General features: G+C 49.8%; 1 protein-coding gene across 12 annotated transcripts in view; it reads right to left on the reverse strand.

Moving 5' to 3' along the window:
- PIP5K1C (phosphatidylinositol-4-phosphate 5-kinase type 1 gamma) overlaps nucleotides 1-22,027 on the reverse strand; it is a 50,657-nt gene that overhangs the window by 17,515 nt on the left and 11,115 nt on the right. For all 12 annotated transcript variants that reach the window (XM_038163525.1, XM_038163524.1, XM_038163523.1 and 9 more), the window contains exons 2-6: nucleotides 7,446-7,477; nucleotides 4,317-4,403; nucleotides 3,885-4,015; nucleotides 3,166-3,283; nucleotides 995-1,147 (exon numbers count right to left, since the gene is read on the reverse strand). In XM_038163525.1, the coding sequence (XP_038019453.1) occupies nucleotides 995-1,147; nucleotides 3,166-3,283; nucleotides 3,885-4,015; nucleotides 4,317-4,403; nucleotides 7,446-7,477 (521 nt within the window). The remainder of the gene's footprint in view (nucleotides 1-994; nucleotides 1,148-3,165; nucleotides 3,284-3,884; nucleotides 4,016-4,316; nucleotides 4,404-7,445; nucleotides 7,478-22,027) is intronic.

The raw sequence follows: 22,027 nt of genomic DNA on the forward strand, positions 1-22,027 counted from the left end.
GGAGAACAGCTCCTGGTTTTTACACCAAAACAGCAGCTTTGGGTCCAATTTACTTGACCCAATGCAAGTCTCTGGGTCTCAATATCCTGCCTTGCCAGACTGATATGCAAAGCTGGCTGGTACCTTGGGGGCCTCCAGCTTGGAACTGCTGCCAGTGGGAGTCAGGACAATCCTCAGAGTAATGGTCAAACAGCAGGAATGGGAGAGATTCAGGGACAGCAGTGCTTTCCCACAAAACCAGGGTGGTTGCATTATTGCCTGGAGAAAAGGAGGCTCAGGCAGGACTTTTTGCTCTCCACAAGTCCCTGACAGGAGGGTGCAGCCAGGTGGGGGTCAGGTTCTGCTCTCAAGCAACAAGGGACAGCATGAGAAGAAATAGCCTCAAGTTGTGCCAGGGGAGGTTTGGGTTGGATATTAGGAGAAATTTCTTCATGGAAAGGGTTGTAAAGGATTAGAACAAGCTGTCCAGGGCAGTGGTGGAGTCACCATTCCTGGAAGCATTCAAATAATGTGTGGCTGTGGCACTTGTGGACAAGGTTTAGTGGTGACCATCATGGTGCTGAGCTGAAGGTTGGACCTGATGATCTTGGTGGTCTTTTCCAACCTTAAGAGTTTTCCTATTCTATGACTGCAATCAGCAGCCATCCCCAAATGCAGGCTTGGGCAGATGCATACTGCCAAGTGAAAAAGCAATGAACTAGTTCTGGGAACAGGGCACTCAGAAGCACACATCTGGGAAGCCATTTTGAGGCCAGAACATGCCTTCAAACTACAGCACAATTATCTGTCTCATGTTTACCCACAGAGTTTGCAAATAATCAGTAGGATTTGTGCTTCTGCGACTGGCTTCATGACATGCTGTTAACATTGTCCCTGGCATGGGGGCAGGCCACAAGACACCCAGGTGGAGGACATGCCCTGTGAGGTGCTCTGCCATGACAGAAAAGCTGCCAGACAAAGCTGAGCTGGGTCTTAGGTCCTGGGTGATACACACCATGTAGTATCCAGGAAGGAGCTTCTGCAGGAATTCAGCTTCTTTGTGCATCACAGTTTTGATGATGAATTCATCGTCGCTGGTGACATAGAAGAGAGAGCCGCTGGCCCCAGGGTTGGACAGCTCGATCAGAGGCTCGTTACATAACGAATACTGGTGAGAAAAAGAAAAGAAGGTGATGCTTCATCCCCCATTTATTGCAGATTTGAGTTCTATGCCCTCAAGGGCCTTCCTCATCATGTCATCTCCCTGAGAGATTAAGGGGTAGCAAAGCTCAAGTGAGAACTATTTTCATTATAGGTTTGGTCTGAGCAACCAAACTGACGGACAATTTATAATTAGAGACTAAGATTACAGTTCAGAGCATCCCGACTGCTCAGTATCCAACTAATCATCTGCTTTCAGGAACATCCAGCCTTCATAATGACATCTCTTCCCATTGTGCCTGCACGCACGTATCACATTCATTCAGGCTCTCTGAGCACAGCCCAGCACACACTGATGGGCACAGAGGATTCCAGGAGACACCACAGCCTGCTCAGAGAACCACATATCAGTGTGCTGGCAGGAACACAACACACTGGCTGTTCTCAGAAGCCTTCCCTGGCCTTGTGCTCCTCTGTTCCCTGCAAAAGTCAGTGCCTGATTCACAGACTCCCAGAATGATTTGGGCTGGAAAGGACCTTAAAGCTCATCTCATTTCATACAGGGGCAGGGACACTTCCACTCGACTAGGCTGCTCAAGGCTCCATCCAACCTGGCTGTATTTTTACAGCCACACCTCACTCCATCAATCCTGCTAAAAACACATTACAAGTCTTATCCCAGGTGTACAATGAAAAGGGATGAGCCCAGCACAGCAAAGAGTTCTGCACTGGGACCTGAACTGGGAGAGCACGTCTGGTCATCAGGACACAAACAGGTCCTCAAATAAGGACTTGCCCAGCAGCAGAGGAAAAACAAGGAGAAAGCAAGGCAGGCAGATGCACTTTTTAGCTCAGTGCCCACCCAGATAGTGCAGGGGTCAGGTGGGTTCAGGGCAGGATCACAGAACTGCTCAGTGAGAGGTGAGATGGGGAGAGGGAGGTGATCAGAACAATAAATTAAATGCTCATCATTATGTAATGAAAACAGCTTTCAGCTCTGCACAGATTAACAATCCCAGACCTGATCAAGCTAATCATCTCATGCATAATTAAAGGCATTTGCTGCTGTGGCAGACAAGAGACAGGAAAAGCAGAAACAACAAATCAGAGCCATGACCTTTGCAACCGAGGCAAACTCCTTGCCTGTCCTCAGTTCTAAACACACATCCATCAGGCAGCTCTGCCTTGGCTGGCACAGGAGGAGATCACTGTTACCCTCCTACCAGGCACTGGCACAGGTTTGTTTCACTGGCAGGTGCTCAGCTGTGACCACTCCTATCTACAGGTGAAGTCACACAAAAAGGGCTGTTCCAAAAGGGGAGGATGTGCTCTCGTGGATGTGTTTCCTTCCCCAGTTCACACAGAACAGGACATCACATAAAGGCAAGGGCCCAAATTCAGTCACAGGGCACTTGAAGCCCCAACAGCTTGTACTCCAAGGTATTTGAAAACCAGCCTTTCCAGCTCTGAGGAGCTTTTGAAGCACAAGAACAAGCTGTGGTTTATTCTGTCTTTTTAAGATGATTAAAATAACTACACTCACATAGCTCTCCAGTGAGTACACAAGAAAAAATTCCCATCTTTGTCCTTAGAGTCGCAGGGGACATTACAGGGTCGCACCCAGCAGAACACAACTCCTTTGGCTTGTAAACACAGTAAGTTATTGTTACCACAAGGACCAGAGAGGGAAGCCCATTGCAGGGCTTACACAGCTCACACTGTGTGCAGGTCATGGCCTCCTTCCAGTACAGGCTGGCAGCTGCCATTCAGCAAACTCAGATTTGGAATCATGGAATGTTTTGGGATGGACAGGATCTTAAACCCATCTCATCCCACCCCCAGCCATGGGCATGTACACCTTCCACTACAACAGGCTGCTCCAACCCCATCCAACCTGTGCCAGAACACTCCCAGGGATGGGGCAGCCACAGCTTCTCTGGGCAACTCGTGCCAGGGCCTCACCACCCTCATGGTAAAGGTAAATAAAGGATGACAAGACAGCAAAATCTAAAAATACATCCATACCAAGTAATCATCTGGACGAATCCCAAAGAGCTCTCGGAAGTACCGGAAAGCCACTGGGGCATAGGTCTTGAACCTGAAGTCGGCGTAGTGGTGAGCCGGGGTGAGGTTACTGCCTTCGCTGCACAGAACACACACGGCATGGCCTGTTACCACTCACCAGACAAGGACAGTCACACCGAAGCCACTGTGTGCTCCAGATGCACTGAGCCTTGCAAAAAGGCATCTTTGGAAATACAACCACCACCTTTCTTCTGTGGTAGGAAAACAGGAAAACAGGTTTCAAACTATCTGCCAAAATCTATTTCCAGAGATTAAAGGAACAACCACTTGCCAAGCAGAATATATTTACACAGAGAACATAACTTTTATGAGCTTTGTTTATTCACAGTTAGAGAGCTCCCAGAAGGAGTTGCTTCCATATAAAACATGCTATGATTTTGTGGAAGAAATTCTAGATGGACAGCTAGGAAGACAAGCATGTAGGAAGGGTAACAAACTGGAGTGCACAGTACTGCATCCTTCACTGTGCTTCCCTGCAGGCCAGTGCAGTACAGATTCCAACACTTCCCACTGTTCTGTTTGTGTATCACGGAGCAGATTTAAAACATTCAGAGCATGCAACTCTGATCTAAAGACAGATGGAAGCTCTCTTAAAAAATCAGAGAGAGGAGAAGAAAAGAAGTAGTTCATGCATTCATTTTTTTCTCCTTCTCCTTTACCTTGGGAAAAAAATGCTCTCCACCACGTAGAAGTCCTGCATCAGGACATCTCTTTCTGGCTTGGAGCTCAGATTTCCCACAGTATATCCAATCCCCAGCTGGATGGCTCCCTTCAGAGTGGATGAGGTGGTCTGGCAAAAGGAAAAGAGCAGTCAGTGAGCATTTCACAGCAGATAATCACAATAACATCCCCTGCACTACAGCGCAGTCATGTCTGTGACTTTTGTGGGGTCATCTCAGGCACCACATGCTGCTAACCAAGTTTACCCAGCTGCTGAAGAGATCAATTAGGGCTTCAGATTTGCTATTTGCAGGACTGTGCTGTCCAAGAGTGCTGCATAAAAATCTCAACCAGATTAATAACTACTGGGCCAGAACTTCTCTCAGCCTGTCACTCACTTGGGTGCCACCTCCCACTCCCCAAACCCAAACCTTTTTGTAGGTAGTTTCCCCAGAAGCATCCACGCTTCGATGACCAATCTTCTTTCCTTGGCCTGGCTGTCCTGGCAGTGAGGGGCCCTGCAAGGAGAGGACAGGGACAGTCAGGGCACAGGCTGAGCTGCCACCGAGCACATACAGAGCAGCACAGTCACACTCCCACACTGTACTGCACACAGGGCTCATGGTACTGCTGGAGACCACCCTGCAGAATGCCAACAGGTGGAAGTAAAGCTCTTTGAATTATGCTTCCACCCCTGAAGATGAGTTAGAATAGCAGCACTCCACCTGACACCCCCACTGCTTGCTGCAGAGCCCCCAGTGAAGATGCTGAGCTCGGAAAAGATCCAGCTGCCAAGATTCCCCTGGTGCTTGACTGCAGTCTCCCATTGATTTAAAACAGTGATGTATTAAATCAAACAGCCACAGAGACTTATTCTTAAAATCTCACGCCCTCAGGTGTCACACTGACACCTTGGGTTTTGCTGGAGAGATCAGAGCCAGCTGATGGGGACCGCCCAGCCCCACTCACACTGAGATAATCCATTTAAGCAAGATCTCATCCATTTACAATTCCAAGGCTGAGCCCACACAGGGTGAGCCACAGGAATGTCTCTTCCACAAGTTTTGAAGTTTACAGAAATGCTATTTGCTACAGAAATTTGCAAATTTTGCTGGATTTCTCCAAAACTAAAACCGCCAGAAACTTGGACCCTGCTAGTCCTCAGAGCCCCAAAAACCACCTTTCATCTGATACCCAGACCCTGGGGAAATGACTTCTTTTTCCCATAGAAAATGGCTGCCATTTGCAGCTACACGCCCTGGCCAACCTTGGCCTGCCTAGCCAGAAATTTGCAAGTTTTTCTGGGTATCTCCAAAACTAATACTGCCAGCACTGCCAAAACTATAGACTGCCAGCACTTCAGGGTGACAACAAACCTGCTCCTGTCCCCTTCCCCTCTCCTACCTCTGAGCCTGCCTAGGCCTTTCTTTGCCAACCAAGAAGGCAGCAGGTTGTGGCTGCTCCTTTAAGAGCCTAGTGTAACCAGGTGTTGGAAGTTCCCTGCAGCTCCTTTTGCAGCCTTAGGGACTCTCTATTCCACCACCAGTCACCACTGCACCCACACCCAAGCTCTCTGCCAGCTGATCCCCATGGATCCTGGAGCCCACCAGAAAGTTAGAAATGCTGGTTAGAGACCAGCACCATTTTGGGGTTTGCTACATTGCAGAACAGCTTTGGATGTTCCTTTGAACAACATGCAGAGAGATCCAAGGTCACTTCCCAAGTGACACTGTTCTATCCCTGTCCCTCCTGAGTGCTGCACAGACCCTGCTCCAAACTAATTGCTCTAGCAGACAATGGATAAATTTGCTCGGACTAAGAAGTTCTTTGTACTTCAGCTTTTGATCGAGAGCTTGCAGTTATTTCTGGTCAATCTGCCCATGCTTCTCATACTAAGGGGCAGTCTGAGCTCTCCTTCAAAAATCCCATTTCCTACCCTATTTTATTGGCAGGGCCAGCCTTGCTTCTGAGCACTCCTCCAGCAGCCGTGAGCAGCAGCACAGCTCAGCCTCTCCTTCTACCAAGCCACTGGATCTTACTCCATGCAAGCCCAAGCTGTGCTGTCCTGCCTTGCCTATGGCTCACCATCATCCTCCCAACGTGATGAACACTCACAGGCAGGGGAAGGGACTGCCATCCTAGGAAGTGCAGTGACAAAAGTCTCTTCCAGTCTCCTGCTCTGCCTGTGGCCGTTTCCAGGGCAAGAAAAAGTGGCCCTATTTGTGCATTGAATGATGCAACCACAGAAGCTGAGCTTCCCACTACACATATTCCTGTGCAGGTACAAAAGAATCAAGTGTTGCATTCCAGGCAGTTTTCTGGGAAGATTTTGCTGTTCATGTATACAAATGCTCTTCATCACAGGTGAGGAATGGGAAGGGGGATATAAAAAAATTTGATCAAACAAAAATCATTTGAACATGATGCCCTAAACCATGAGTGTGGGTTTCAGGGAACAGCTTTCAGGCACAGAGCCTCCTACTAGATTCCCTGCTGCCAACTGTGAAGAGTTTTGCTCCAGAAGGTAACAATGACTCAGAACCTGTGACCTGGAATATCTACAAGAGAAGATGAGTCCCTGGAGATGTTCCCCTGTTTTAGGGCTTCACAAATCACAGCCTCCCTAACTCACTCCTAGTGGTTAAGTGTGGGAATCAAAAAAATAGAAACTTCCACAGGCATGGAGGGTTTGATCTGCAGCCTTGAGATAAGCTGGGATTGATGTAAAAATACAATACACAGACATTAAGCAGAAAAACCATAAACTTATTTTCGTATAGTTGTAAGTAAGAATATGCCTTGAGTAAGTGAGAAACTGTATTGGGTGAGATAGTGAAGGGTTTCTAATGTAGGGATGTGGTTGTATAGAGTAAGCTAAGAGTTCAGAAGTTATAATAGAAGCAGATGTATATATGTGTGATTGTAGCCCACTGGATAAAAGTATCCACAGTGCAGCAGAAGTAAAGGTGATAGGTTAGAAAAGCAAAATAAACCCTGTGGCAATTGTCTATTGGTTTAGAAAGTTATGTATTGTCTTGTAACAAAGAACTTGTGACTACTTTGAGCTCTGGTTGACTGCCTGCTCCTCTAAAATCTCACAGCCTCTGAGACTGATGTTCATCTGAGCAATAAATCGTTCTTAGCCAGAAAACAGTCCCATCCCTTCATTAAAAGCAGCGACAATGATAGGTAAGACCCACCACAGAGGCCTGGGGATCCCCAATGCATGCACTCTCCAGTTCCCACCTCCAGGTGCTGGTGTGGAAGAGGTGCCCTCAGTGACCGATGCAGACACATCATGGATCACATAGCCAAAACTGGCCACATCATGGGCACAATCCCTCCACATCCCTTCTCTGGCTGCAGTGATGCAATGAAGGGACCCCAGAGACCTGCCACTAATTTTACCTCTCCCAAATAACAGATACAGATTTTGTAGTAATATCATAAATCTTTTGAAATGCAGTTTTGCTCAGAAAAGGCAGGCAGAAGAGTTTCCTAGAGCTCTGTGTTCTCATTTCTCAACACAGGATTGTCAAACCCAGCTTTACACATCTCACCTCAGTGATGGCTGTCTTCTTTGGGCCCAGACCTGCAGACAAAAGGGAAGAGCATCAGGAAAAGTAGGGACATCAAACCAAAACCCCCAACCCAACCACCAAAACTCTCAGAAAACAGCTCAAAGCTTTGTCTTTTCAAGTACAGCCAGCCTTTAGAGCAGCTGGTTTCACTCAGTTTTCAGCTTCACCAGTGCAGGAATCTGATGGTACAGGAGTCCCCCAAACAATTTCATATTCAGAAGCACATTTTTTCCCCAGCAACAGTATTTCCTAGAGGCTTCAGCAGAGAGGTCTTGCAAATCTCTGCTGCCCCATTAAGCAATAGGTCCACACTACACTGAAGAGTTGGATTCACACAGAAATCCAGAGAGACACTCCTGATGCTGTTTTCCAGCCACTCAGAAGGCACTTGACAAACTATATTGATAATTGAATATATTTATAGAATCCTATGTCCAAATATATCACACAAATGAATGCATCATTTACCTTTATCACTGCCTCAGGAGAAGCCACTGCTGCTCCATTACAGCCAACAATGGAAATCAGGGGGTTTTGCCTTAAGCTTTTAGGTATATAATCAGAGCTGGAAACACAGGCCCAAACCCTCTGGCATGAGGCCATCACCCATTTCCTAGCCTGAGTTTGTTTCTCTGAGTTTCTGAGCTCAAGTTTGCAAGCTCAAGTTCCTTAATTTCAGACAGCAGGGAGCTCCTGTGTGGAACCTGGGACTGTGAGATCCAGCCCAGCTGGCTCCCGAGAGCGACCACGAAGGACCAAGAGCTGCTGGAGAGGAGCTCCCCACACCACCCCAGCAGCCCCCCAGCACTTCTGTGTGCACAGACCAGTTCTCATGGGGGAGTCTCCTGCACAGAACACAAACTCGAGGGACAGCTTTAAGGCCTTCCACATATGAGTCTGCCACTCCCAGCCCCTGTCCTACAGCGTTCCTACAGGCACAGATCCTTAGCAGCCCATAGTCCTTCAGAAAGGGCTTAATTTTGCAAAAGACCATTGAGTGCAGTTTTGGGTTCATCTACATTCAAATTAGGGGGTGGTCTTCTCTGGGAGGGAGTGGATGTCCTCTCTCTCCTGGCTGGAGAGCAGGAAAAGCCCAAGAGCCTCCAACCCAACTTCTGCTGCATCCCCCCACTTGGTGAAGGAAAAACGTTGAGGGTTTACCCATGGTACCTGTTCAACCCCCTCAAAGAGAAGCAGTGATGCTGCTCCAGGCTTGTTTCAGAAGGAGCCTGAGCAAGAACCTGAGCATCAGTACCTGAAGGGGCTCAAGAAGAGCTGGAAAGGGACTTTGGACAAGGGTCTGGAGAGACAGAACAAGGGGAAATGGCTTCCTACTGCCAGAGGGCAGGGTTAGATGGGATATTGCAAAGAAATTCTCCCCTGTGAGGGTGCTGAGGCCCTGGCACAGGGTGCCCAGAGCAGCTGGGGCTGCCCCTGGATCCCTGGCAGTGTCCAAGGCCAGGCTGGGCAGGGCTTGGAGCAGCCTGGGACAGTGGAAGGTGTCCCTGCCCATGGCACGAGGTAGAACAAGCTGAGCTGTAAGATCCCTTCCAGCCCAAAACACTCCAAGATTCCATGATAATGGGATGACAACGCCAGGGAAGTGTGTGACTCAGTTACATTTTGGAAAATATTTCGGACTCCAGAAAGCAAATAAACAACAAACCCAACAAAAACCCCTTGGTGATCACAGGGGAGATGAAGCTGCTCTGACTCAGAAGTGCCGCGGGTGCCTCAACATCCTGATCTCCCCAAACTGGGCAGTTCCTCACGTGAAACAGGTCTTGTCACATGGCATTTGGAGCTGTCTGCAGAGCACCCCCGGGCCTGCAGCACGGCCTGCGGGGCAGAGCCAGGGTGGCACGGGAAGAGTCGCTTCTTGTTATTCTCTTTTAAACTGTGCCCAACTCCTGCCTCTGGAACAGCCACTGAAATGCCACTCCCTGTGCCACCCAATCCCATTGCAAACGGGCAGAGAGAAGTGAGCAGAGCGGGACCCCAAAGGGTGCAGAGCAGCTCCCCTCGGGCACGGGCTCAGGCCAGGCCCCTCAGGTGAGGGCATGTCACTGACACGGGTGGGTGACACACACCAGGAGGGACATGAACCCCGTCACTCCTCCAGCTCTCAGACTGCAGCACCACATTGCTCAGGACCACTGCGAGCTCAAACTGTGCTGCAATATTCACTCTTTGGCCTAAGCCAACACAATTTCGTGATCTCTGAACAAAACACCCTGCAATGGCCCGGAGAGCAGGAAATACAGCTCTGAGTGAGCATCTGGCTAATGAACTTCCAGGGCACAAGCTGAAGCAGCACTTCCAGACCATGGGGGAATCCAAAGGAGCTAATGCTGCTCCAGACTGAGCACTGGAAATAGCTGGGAACACAGCACAGCTGAGAGACCTGGGCCAGGGGAACGTGTCCTCCCTGCACGGCTGCCACTGCTCTCCTGCTACACTAAGCTTGTTTCTGCACAATTCCAGAGCAGGAGATTATCTTTAATTTTGTGATAATTACCACAAGTCACTTTCATTCCCAGCTTTTAAGTGTCTGCTGCTGTACACATACCAAATGTGGAATCAACACCAACCATCCACACAAAGGAAAGGTACTGGAGGCAAGGAACCACAGATCTCGGGGGAAGTGATGCCTGATGTGGGCAAGAGCAACCCCAGCAAAACTTCCCTCTGCCCCTACCACTAATAAAAAGTAATCAGCTTTATAAAATCAACTTGTCTAGTCAGAAAACATAAAAATCTTCCACCGGCTCCTCTGTGCACGACACATGGCTGTGCTCGGCTCAAACAAGCTGACAGATGGTCTGGCAAAATCTGATTTAACTCCAGCTCCAGGGGTTATTGAGCCACGAGGCAGCGCTGGGGTTTGCGGGAGCGCTGCTGCAGGAAGTTTTGACACTTAGTGAGCTAATTGAAATTATTCTTATCCGATTTGGTGTGGCTTACCAGGCCGTGCTCAGAAATGGGATGAGAGGCTCTAGGAGGGAAACCCAGAGATGAAACCCCAACTTTCTGCCCTGCCTCCAGTCTGTGCCTGGGCTCTGCCAGGCACTTCATGCATGCTTGACCTGCTGCCTTCAGTTCTGTTCTCATCTGTGCAGGGCTTCGAGTGACCCTGTCCTAGTCCTTGAGCTTCTATGCAGCCTCTGAAATAAACACTTCAGTTGTGGTATTCAGCAATTTCCATCTCAGACTTGACTTGTGTTTTTTCTGTATTCACAGTCACACTGGACATCTCCACCACTAAGCTGACGCCCTGCAGGACAGGCAGGAATTTCCTCCTGGAAAGCCTCTGCACAGGAAAGGGCTCAAGTTTCAGCTCTACCAGCCAGAGGAGCAAAACCTCCACGAGGTAAAGGTGGGGAGGCCCCGGCACAGGGTGCCCAGAGCACCTGTGGCTGCCCCTGCATCCCTGGAAGTGTTCCAGGCCAGGTTGAATGAGGCTTGGAGCAACCTAGGATGGTGGAAGGTGTCCCTTCCATTCCCTCCAAACCAGCTGAGGCAGGCTGACTTGCCAAAACCCTTCATCACTCAAACAGGCATTGGAGGCTTCTGTCCACTGGAAAGGAATTCCTTAAAAGGTTTACAAAAATCCAGCAAAAGCCTAATCTAAGATCACAGACCCCTAGAATATCCTGAGAGGGAAGGCACCCACAAGGACCACTGAGTCCAGCCCCTGTCCCTGCACAGGCACCCCAACAACCCCACCCTGAGCCCCCCTGGCAGCGCTGTCCAAACGCTCCTGGAGCTCTGGCAGCCTTGGGGCCGGGAGCATTCCCTGGGGAGCCTGGGCAGTGCCCACATGATCTAATAACAAAATTTTCTTTATATACACAGATATATATTTATAAATTTTAAGTATTTGATGCTTTATGATGCCCTAGAGAAGTCAAAACAAATCCGAATAACCAGTGGACTCCTTTCTCTGATCAGAACTGCTGTGGCATCTTTACTAAAAGCTTCACTTTATTTAAGGGTTTATAAGGACATACAATGTGACTGGAACTAAAAATACATGGAAACAGAAATGCTACATAAGCTCCTTGGCTGGAGGCTGCAAGAGCATGACTCTCCCAGAAATCCAGCACACCAGAGACCTGCAGTTTTGCCACTTGCACCCAGCCTGGTCTGGTGGAAGGTGTCCCAAAGGAGTGTGCCTATATAATTTTTTCATTTTCTCCATTGAGAACAAGACAATGTGACACATCTGAGCAGCCCACTTGGACAATAAGGGGATGTGGAGACTGTAACCAGGACATGATTCCCTGTTCCATATGACCCCTAATATAGACTTGCTCAGTCAATGCCTTACAGGCAAAGGCAGGAACAAGAATGCCAAGACAGGAGCTGTGGAAATTAAAGCCCCTACACATGTATTGCTATTGAAATACAGGCAGAAAGAATGGAAATTAAACATATCCATCAAAAGAGACCGCTGGTACTACCTGTAAAAGACTGCTGGTAAAAACAATTAAAATTAAGGGAGACCAGGGGAAGGTGATTCAGCAAATCACAGAATGGTATGGGTTGGAAGGGACCTTAAAGTTCATCTCAGTCCACCCCTTGCCATGGGCAAGGACACCTTCCACTAGACCAGGGTGCTCTGAGCCCCCTCTTTGGACACTTCCAAGAGGATGGGGCAGCCACAGCTGCTCTGAGCACCCTGTGCTAGGGCCTCAGCACCCTCACAGGGAAGAATTTCTTTGCAATATCTCATCCATCCCTGTCCTCTAACAGGGCATTCCCCCAGGCCCTTGTGCAGAGTCCCTCTCCAGCTCTCTTGTAAGCCAGAAAACACTCCTGAGCTGGGAAGCAGCCCCTGAGCCAGAGCAGCAGCCAGCTGGACTTCCCAAGTAGCCAGCAGAAGCATAGGCTGTGTCTCAAGGCACAGGTAAAAGCAATCCCTGAATTTCTTCTCACATGCCACATGTGTGGCTCCAGCTCCCAGCACATGGAGCAGCAGCACAGGGCAGTCCTGGGAGGGGAGGGGACACCACAGGGAGCAGGAGCTGGCTGAGCCACCTCCCAGAGAAGGCAGTTGAGTACAACCTGCCCTTCCCAGGCACCTTCTTCTGACCATTAAACATATTTTCTTCCCATAACTCAACACAATTTGATTCAGATGAGAATCACCAAGTAAGGCACAAAATTAAATTAAAATTTTAGGTTTTTTTCCCCCTTATATGTGCCATCTCTTGGCAGAAAGAGCTGTAGCTGTTCAGCACCCTGGGTATGGATCACTGCTCCTGCCATCTGAGAGCTTGGAGAAATAACACAGAAATAAAGCAACCCGAGATAAATTCTGCTTGTTATGTAGAACCTACATAAAGCTTCACCATCTAAATGTACCTATTTTTCCCTGCAGCACTGCCAGACTGACTGACTTTTGGGATCATCCACACAAAACTGGTGCTGGTCAAACCCAGCCGACCCTCTCTACTGCCTGGTTCACTCCATTATTTGTCCCAGTGCTCAGGCAATGCTGGCTCCATCCCCACGGAGCAAGCATATAGGGGGAGGAGAGACCTGGCTCTGATGCACCTGCAGCACAGGTAGCTCAACATTCCTCAGGACACTTTAGCCAGCATCCAAAGTCCAGCAGCTACTTGCAGCAGAAATGCTGGCAGCACCGGACAGTATCCAAACTGGGCTACCAGGAATAGTCAGAGATAAATAATCCTGTTTAATCCCACCTCAGCCACCCTGACCTCCTCCCTGTCCTCTGCTCCTTCTCGTCACCCATGTGGGCTCCATGCCTTGTTTGAAGCACACAGGAGCCACCTTCACACGAACCGACATTTGCACACCAGGATCTGCTGCCCCAGCTCTGTGTGCTGCACTCTTCCCATGGCCTTTGTCTTGTTTTTCTCAGCAGAAATGCTGGGGATGGGAACAGCAAGGTTTGTACAAATAAATGGCTTGTACAAAGGAAGGGAAAGAGCTTAATGTGCTGGCTGGGCCTCGGGGCACTGCTGCGCTACCTGCTGAGAGCAGTGACACGGCTGACCCCTCCTTTCCACCCCGGGCATGGACATGCTCTGCCATTAAGTGGAGACAGCCAGGCACAGGGAGCCCCAGCCACCCCCTCAGGTTTCTGACCCCAGACTCCAGAAGCTGCTCCCCTGCTAGCTCCTAGGCATCAGCACTGAACCTGTATTTTACAGCCCAGCTCGGCTGATCAAAGCAAACTTCCAGCTTATGGAGCATCAGCACTGCCAGGCACTGCCACAAAAGGATGTTCTGCAGTAAAGGCATCTACCAGCCTGGTTTATTTTTGGGTTTATGCAGAAACTCTTTCTGCCTCAAATCCGTTTATCTCAGCTCAAGAGGCAGGGCAGAAGCTGAAGATGCAAGCAGGGAGTTAACACGTCCCTTCCTCATCGTCAGCTGCAGGTGCCACCACATCCGGGTGCAGCATCCCGGGTGCAGCCCTCCTCAGGGAGCTGAGCCAGGACATCACCACGCTGGAACGTTTCCTTAACAACTCCCTGGAAAAGCACTTACAGCACCAAAGCCCAATTACAGTGAGGAACAAGCAGGACAAGACCAGGGAAATGAAATTCAAAAAGAACTGATTTGTTGTCTTGTTTTGGATCAGCTGCATGTAGAAAAAGGACAATTTTGGAGTGCTGAGCCCAAAGCGTGTGACACAGTGACAAAAAGCACAACAAAAATCTCATCAAAAGCAGCACACAATAGCTACCACCCAGCGGCGGAACAGGCTGCAGCCGCTCGGCGCAGTAATTATGCAATCCACTGGGATGTTTGGGCAAACATCTGCTCCATGGGAAAGGTGCAGCCTTATCTGAACACCGTGTTCCTGCTCCTTTCCACACGCCGGCCACAGGAGGATTGTGGAGTGGAAGAACACAGGCTCCCCAGCACGTCCCCCGCGGGCAGTGGGGGCAGGAAGGCGAGAGGCTCCCAAGGTCAGACACCCAGCAGTGGCACTGGGAATGCCAGCCTCTTCCCATCTTCTGGCTTCGCTGTTTATTACAACCTGCAAGCCCAGTCTGCCTACCAGCACACTCACAACAAAGCTTGAGCAGGATTAGAGACAGCAAACATGGAGCAGGAAGCGTCACCTCCGCAGGACCAAGCCAGTTCTGTGCCTGTGATGACACTCAGGCACAGAGGTGCCGCACTAAAACCACGACGCCAATTTAGAGCAAGGCTATAAAAGGCTGAAGGACTTTGAAGCCACATTCCTCACAATCATCCAGAAGAGTCAGAGCAACATTCAGCTGCCCTTACCTTTGTTCAAGGGAAGGATAAGCTTCAAATCCCCTACTAGCAGGTTACAACCCACTGACTCTGCTCACTCCAGCATCTCCTGCCTGCCCAGAGGTGTGGTTTGGCAGCAAGAGGACACAGAACCTCCTGTTGCCTTTCTAGCTGTGTTGCAAAATCACTGGGGACCTGAATGTAGCATATGACCCCAGGAAGCCCCTGGGACTCTATTCTGTGTGTTCAGATGGAGTTTCCAGCTGCCACAAGGTCCCCGAGGGCCACGTCTCAAACCCAGGTCAGAGAAGCACAAGGCAGTGAAGGAATTCACCTCCCTCCTTCATTTTCCAAGCATCCCCCCTGCCTGCAGACTCGTGCTGAGAAGCAGGATCCAGCACCTTTAACATGTCCTACCTATGCACAGGGAAGGAGGCTCACCTCCATCCTCCAGTATGCTGCTCTCCCAATGCCACTAATAAAGAGGGAGAAGCTTGACCTGACTAATCTGAGGTTACACCCTGCCTGCCACAGCCAGAACAGTTGTTCTGTCCCAAATACCCAGGGTTTCCATCACGGCACAGCTCAGGGCTTTGGCTGTTTGGGGCTTAGTGTCAGCTCCCAGCACCTCTCAGCCAGGTAGGGATTAGTGCTGCTGGAGCCTCTTCCCCAGCCAAGCTCCTTTTGGAACTCGCTGGCTCTGTGAAGGCACTTCAAGGCAGGTGCCAGGCAAAGGACAGGGAACTGCTAGCTGGAGAAAGGATATATTCACTGTGGTCAATCCCAAAATTTCTTATGCTGATAAATAGCACAGGATATTGTTATTGAGAGGACAAACCCCCTTTAACTACAGCAGGAGGATGCCTTTGCACATCAGCTTGGCTCCCTTTCCAATATTCCTTCTCTGGGTATCCTGCAGAGGAGCTCAGCCTGTCTGGGGGGAGCACTGGCAATGCAAAAGAATCATTCCAGCTGCCTGCAGGAGCAGCAGCACAGCAGACACCACGAGAGCTGGACTGCAGGCTGCATGAGACAGTGGCAAACTGTCTCCCCAGCTTCATCTCTCAGCCCTGTCTCCCCCCAGGAGGGCTCGGCCAGATAATTCGTAACTTCCACTATTTAAAAGTGTCTTCCTCAAACAAGACTGGCCCTCTTGCTCACTCACCAGCAGGAATTATTCTAATCTAATTTAGCCTGAGAATACAAGAATGCAACCCATGAAAGATATGCACCATTTTCTGACATTCTAAAAACACATGTTGAACTCCAGTTACTACAGTCAGAGAAAGTAAGGAAATCTATTTGAAGTTTCCCAATAATCACCTACCACAACACCAGGACACAGAGATGTCACCACAGTCAGCACAGCTTTAAATCTGTGGGATCCTAGCATCCCAACCAACAGCAGTCCCCAAAGGGAAAACAGCTGTTCTGACTGCAGACCACCCTTCACAAGACATCCCAAAGGTGCACCTGGATTTTTACTAGTGGGGCATTTCCTGATTTACCCTGTAGCCAAAGCTGATTGGCTAAATCCTGTAAGATTTAATTCCACTCTGGCTAACATCACCTGACAGAGATTTTCTGAGGGTGCTCAAGCACTGGAGACTTGAAAGGGGATTTCAGAGCAAGGTTACGTACAACACACGTCACTGGGATAAGTCCTTGTACCCAGCCCGATGGGAGCAGCCAAAAAACTCCTGCACCAAACACTTCCAGGCTGCCACAGGCGCTGCTGACAACACTGCAATGTGGAGCTTTGCATCCCAGTGCTGAGGACAAGGCCTGGGTGGGAAAGGAAGCAGGGACATCTCTAACTTCTACCTGTTTCAAAAACAGATGTCCAGGAAAAAGCATTAGGTTGCATTTCCAGTTTTTAGAGTGTGAGTTTGTGATACAGCCCTCAAAGAGCACATCCTCTGCACAACTCAGACATGGCTTTCAAGTTGACCAGGTACCAATGGTCACAAAGCTAAGAAAAAACATGCTTAAAAAAGCAGAGCAGTGACACATCCAGTGAAGGTTTGACTTGATAATCTTGCAGGTCTTTTCCAACCTTAACGGTTCCGTGATTCTATGACCTACTTCTAAATAATCCTGAGTTTTTGCTGATGTAAAAAAAAGAAACTCAAGCTCTCCAGGCCACAGATACAGCTCATCTGAGCCGGTTTCTTGGCCTCATTCAAAACTTACTCTTCCAACTCTACTGCTTCCCATCAGCATGTCCTGTGCCTGCCTGGCAGCACCTCACCACCCTTGCTGCCTGTGCCTCTCCTGCACCACCCATCCAGATCCCAGAGCACAACAAAGTGAGGGCTGGCCAGCTCTTTAGGAGCAAACTCTGCTTAATCCATCCCAGCTACTGCAAATTCTTTCCTCCAGGTAGATCCAGATGGATCCTGGGCTGCATCAAAAGAATTGTGACCAGCAGGTTGAGGAAGGGGATTCTGCCCCTCCACCCCACTCGTGTGAGGTCCCACCTGCAGAGCTGCCTCCAGGTCTGGGGTCCAACACCAACAAGACATGGAGCTGCTGGAGAAAGTCCAGAGGAGCTCTGGAGCAAGACCAGGAGGGCCTCTGCTCTGAAGCTGAGGGTGTTCACCTCAGCAAGGCTCCAGGGAGAGCTCAGAGCCCCTTGCAGGGCCTAAAGCTGCTCCAAGAGAGCCAGAGAGGAACTTTGGACAAGGGTTTAGAAGGACAGGACAAGGGGGAATGGCTCCCACTGCCAGAGGGCAGGGTTAGATGGGATATTGGGAAGAAATTTTTGGCTGTGAGGGTGGTGAGGCCCTGGCACAGGATGTCCTCAGGAGCTGTGGCTGTCCAGCCCTGGCAGTGCTCAAGCTCAGGCTGGATGGCGCTTGGAGCAACCTGGTCTAATGGAAGGCATCCCTGGCCATGGCAGGCGGGGGAAAAAGATGAGCATTAAGGTCCCTTCCAACCCAAACTATTCTGTGAGTCCATGATCACTCCCCTCTCTAGACTTGCCAACACCTTCTCTCTTCCCCAGACTGAGGGGACTGGTAGCCAGGAGGGGTTCTGAGCCTCCAGTCTTGACTCCAGCTGGGGCTCTGTGAGCCAACATTCCCCAAAGCCGCAGCAGCTCTGGACAGACAGGTCACTGTGCTGTCAGACTCAGGAATGATCTCCAGGGCAAAAGCTACTGACACAAGGTGTGGGGAGTTGGAAGTTAAGAATAAATTTACATTATCGCTCATTACCATGTTCTTTTCTCACCGGCCTAGCCAAGGCCTTCTGCTCTCTGTGACTCAAGTGTTTGGGTCAGGTGTTCCCACTCTGCTCTCACAAAGGCACCTGAACAGATGGAAGAAAACAAACCACAGCAGAACAAGCTTCAAAGATGAAATGTGCTGCCAAAAATCGTAACTCAAAGTTTTCAGCAAGTCTCTCCTCTCCCTGGGATCCTGGCCATAGCATGGTAGCCAGTGACTCAGCTAGGAGCTGAAAAGAAGATCCCTATAAAACAATGACATTTGAAAAAATACTTCTAGAGCTCTTACTAGGAAATTCAAACAGGTGAGACACACAAAGAGGGCATGAAGAGATAGCCTGCTGCCCATGCTGGGCTACAGGGATGTCTCAGTTGCATTACACCAGCAATCAGGGACAGCCTCCTACAGTGCAGGCAGCCATGAGCTGAAGGACAAGCTGGTTCTGGCACAGATCTGCAGCCTGCTCAAAGCTAGGGCAGAAAAGCAGCTTCTCCAGCCTGGCCTGGAGGACTTGCACTCAAGAGGCTGAACCAGGAATTTATTACTTCTATTTAACCAAGTGCAGCAATGCCCATTTATTTATTCATTTGGGAACCAGATCTCCAGACTCTGCACAGGTATGTGCCCAAACAAAGATGCAAAAGAAGAAAGAGCAAAATCCAAAAGAGCACTCAGGCTCCCAAGGTGCTGCTCAGGCAGAACTGAGGCTGTTGCTGAGCTTGTTCTCCTAAACTCCTGCAGGCCTCCAGGTGCTGAGGACCCTGCAGATTGCTGGCACTGTTTTCCTTGAGGCTGAGCACACACTTGTACCCAGCACAGCCACAAACCCCTCTGGGAGCAGCACCAGCTTGGGCTGAGCTTGCAGAGGCCATGGGATGTGCCTCACCCTTGGTATTCCTGCACTTGCACAGGACAGAGGAGGGCTCAGGTCTCTCTGAAGTGATGTGGTTTCTAGGATGTCTCTTAACAGATGAAAGACAAGTTACCTTGGAGTTGAACCCCAGCCAGCTGGGTCAGCTCTCTTCCCAGCTTTCCAGAGCCTCCAGATCTTGTGCTGTGGGTTTCAGGGCAGCTCTCCAGTGAAGAGGAGGAGGAAAGGCATGCCTTAAACAGAGAGAACTACAACTAAAGAATATTGACTGACTACAACTAAGACTATTCCTGTCCCACATAGGGTTGGCAAGACCCCTCTGCCCAGGTGGGATGTTCAGGTGGGGTGAACCCAACCTTAACCAGGGAGGCAGAAAGCAAGTTTGAGCATCAAGCTTGAATTCCCAAGACACTGACTTTGCAAAAGCACAAGTGACCAGCTCAGGAAGAGCCCAGGCTGGCTGCCTACACAGCTCATAAATGTGCACTGAAATAATTTTGTAAGCTTCAGATGCAACTGGGAACAACTTCTGGTCTCCAAGGTTCTCAAACAGAGCCCTGAACAACTTGTGCCCTTCTCAGGGCTTTACTCAGCATCTGCCCAACACAAGGAAAAACTTGGGATGTCACATGAATCATGGAATCATTAAGGCTGGAAAAGACGTCAACATCATCAGGTCCAACCTCTGACTGAAGCTCATCATGCCACCAAACCATACAGCCAAGTGCCATTTCTACTTGTTTTTTGAACACTTCCAGGGATATCATCACCACCACTGTCCTGGGTAGCCTGTCAAGGCCTGATCACTCTTTCAGTGAGGAAATTTTCCCAGTGGCCAACCTGAACCTCCCTTAGGCCACCTTGAGGCCTTTCCTCTCCTCCTGTCCCTGTTCCCTGGGAGCAGAGCCTGACCCCACCCCAGCTGTCCCCTCCTGTCAGGCAGCTGTGCAGAGCCAGAAGGTTCCTCCTGAGCCTCCTTTTCTCCAGGCTGAGCCTCCCCAGCTCCCCCAGTTGCTCCTGGTGCTCCAGCCCCTTCCCCAGCTCTGTTCCCTTCTCTGGACATGCTCCAGCCTCTCAATGTCCTTCTTGTTGTGAGGGGCCCAAAACTGACCCCAGGATTTGAGGTAGGGCCTCAGCAGTGCCCAGCACAGGGGGACAGTCACTGCTCTGGTCCTGCTGGCCACACAACTCAAGCCAGCAGCATGGAGTGAACTTCAGCTTAGCATTTCTGAACTACACAGAAGAACCTCACGAGTTCTTTAACACTGTTTGCTAAGACTTCAATAAAACAAGAAATAAATTTGTTTCCCTGAACCAGAACACTACAAGTTTGGATCAAACAAACACAGACTACCACTGACCTGCAAAAGAGAGGGGGAACAGCACAATCTCTGTTTGGAGATAAACACAAGCCACAGCCAGGCACACCGACATCACATATTCCCTCCAAAAAGCATCTCCAGAAGGACAACCCAGCTGTGTGCTCAGGCTTCTCCTCCCAACCACCAGCTTTCTGGTTTATGGTGGTGGTGGTGGAGGCAGGAACAGACAGAGGTGTGTAGTGACGCTGGCCAACACTTACACAGCAATTCTCAGTGGGGAATAAAGGATTCTGCAGGCTGACACGGGCAGTCTTATGGCTTAAGGTCTCCATTTCCTGGCTCCCAATCCAGTAGCCTCCTTCCAAAGCAGATGGCTTCAGCCTCCCGCTCTGTCCCACCCAGCAGCGGGGCTCCCCAGCCGCAGCGAGGAAGCTGAGCAGGTTTGAGCTCCTTTCACACAGCACAGAAGGGCAGCTGAGAGGCTCAGAGCAGCAGGGGGGGAATGTGTCCGTGGGAACAGGAGAAGGCAGCTGTGATGAAGCAGAATCATCCTGCAGGTACTGCAGCCCCTTTTAAGGATGGGCCTGACCAAGCTCTACAGTTTTGGATGGGCTTCAGTCTTGGCTTCCTCTTCACCAAAATGGGTGCATTGGTTTTGCCTGCACTTAAAGGCGAGTCATAAGGCAAAGGAGGTTTGGAGACTGTTTTCCTGTCAAGTCAAAAGCAGGAGCTCTAATAGAAAACATTAAGCACTGGGCAGCACTTGCTACTTCTGCCTGCAACACACTGCTTTTTCCTTTAGATGAGCAGCTGCCATTCAGACACATCTTATCCTCCCTCCCACAGGCCTTGAACTAAGTAATTTTTCACCCCACCTCACCCTTATAGATTAAGTTTTTACCCACTTCACAGCAAAACGCAGCATTTAAATTTAATTTCTTCAGCTGCTGTAAAAAACAACCTTGTTTCTCTAGGTCACAGTTTGCTCTTCATGTTGGGCACTTCCAGCCTCCTTTCACTCCCAGTTTTCAGTTTAGAAAAGATTAAAAATAAATCCAATCTTTGTGTTTTAAAACCTGGGAGTTCAGGGAGCTGCAGTATGTCTCTGAGATTGTTATAAACCTTAAATCTCATCCCCTGTGGAAGCACATTGCCATCCCACCCATGTAAAACCAGAGCCTGTACATATTAAACCAAGTTCCTCCCAAATTGCCATGTTTCTCATTTTCTTTAATAAGCATTTTCTGGCATTATCAGTCCAGAAGCCACTTACTCAAAAGAGTGTCCCAGATAGTTAATCCACCAGTGACTCCTGCCCAATACTGAAATGAAAACAAACATCCAACCCTCTGAGACTACAGAGGAGAAAGACTGTCAGCAGTTCTCTGCCATCAAAATTAATTTAAGCCTGAAGAGATGCTGGGTTGAGAAGAAGTATCTTGGAATTTAAAAAATCCATATGCATATCAATCAGTATGAGGCTGCACCCTCACCTCCAGTGCTGGAGGCACTTTGGGCACCACAAGATCAGGAGGACCCAAAGCTGTTGGAGAGTGCCCAAAGGAGGGACACGGAGCTGGGGAAGGGGCTGAGGAGCAGCTGAGGGCACTCGGCTCGTTCAGCTGGAGCACAGGAGACTGAGGGGAGGCTCCTCGGGGCTGCAGCTCCTCCCCAGGGCAGGCACAGGGCCAGGGGCTGAGCTCTGCTCTGGGACAGGGACAGGAGGCCAGCGAGGGCTGCAGCTGTGCCAGGGCTTGCCATGGAGCTCAGGGAAAGGTTCTTCCCCCCGAGGCTGCTGGGCACTGCCCAGGCTCCCCAGGGAATGCTCCCGGCCCCAAGGCTGCCAGAGCTCCAGGAGCGTTTGGACAGCGCTGCCAGGGGGGCTCAGGGTGGGGG

The sequence above is a fragment of the Motacilla alba genome, chromosome 28, assembly GCF_015832195.1.
Source record: "Motacilla alba alba isolate MOTALB_02 chromosome 28, Motacilla_alba_V1.0_pri, whole genome shotgun sequence".
NCBI classification, from domain to species: domain Eukaryota; kingdom Metazoa; phylum Chordata; class Aves; order Passeriformes; family Motacillidae; genus Motacilla; species Motacilla alba.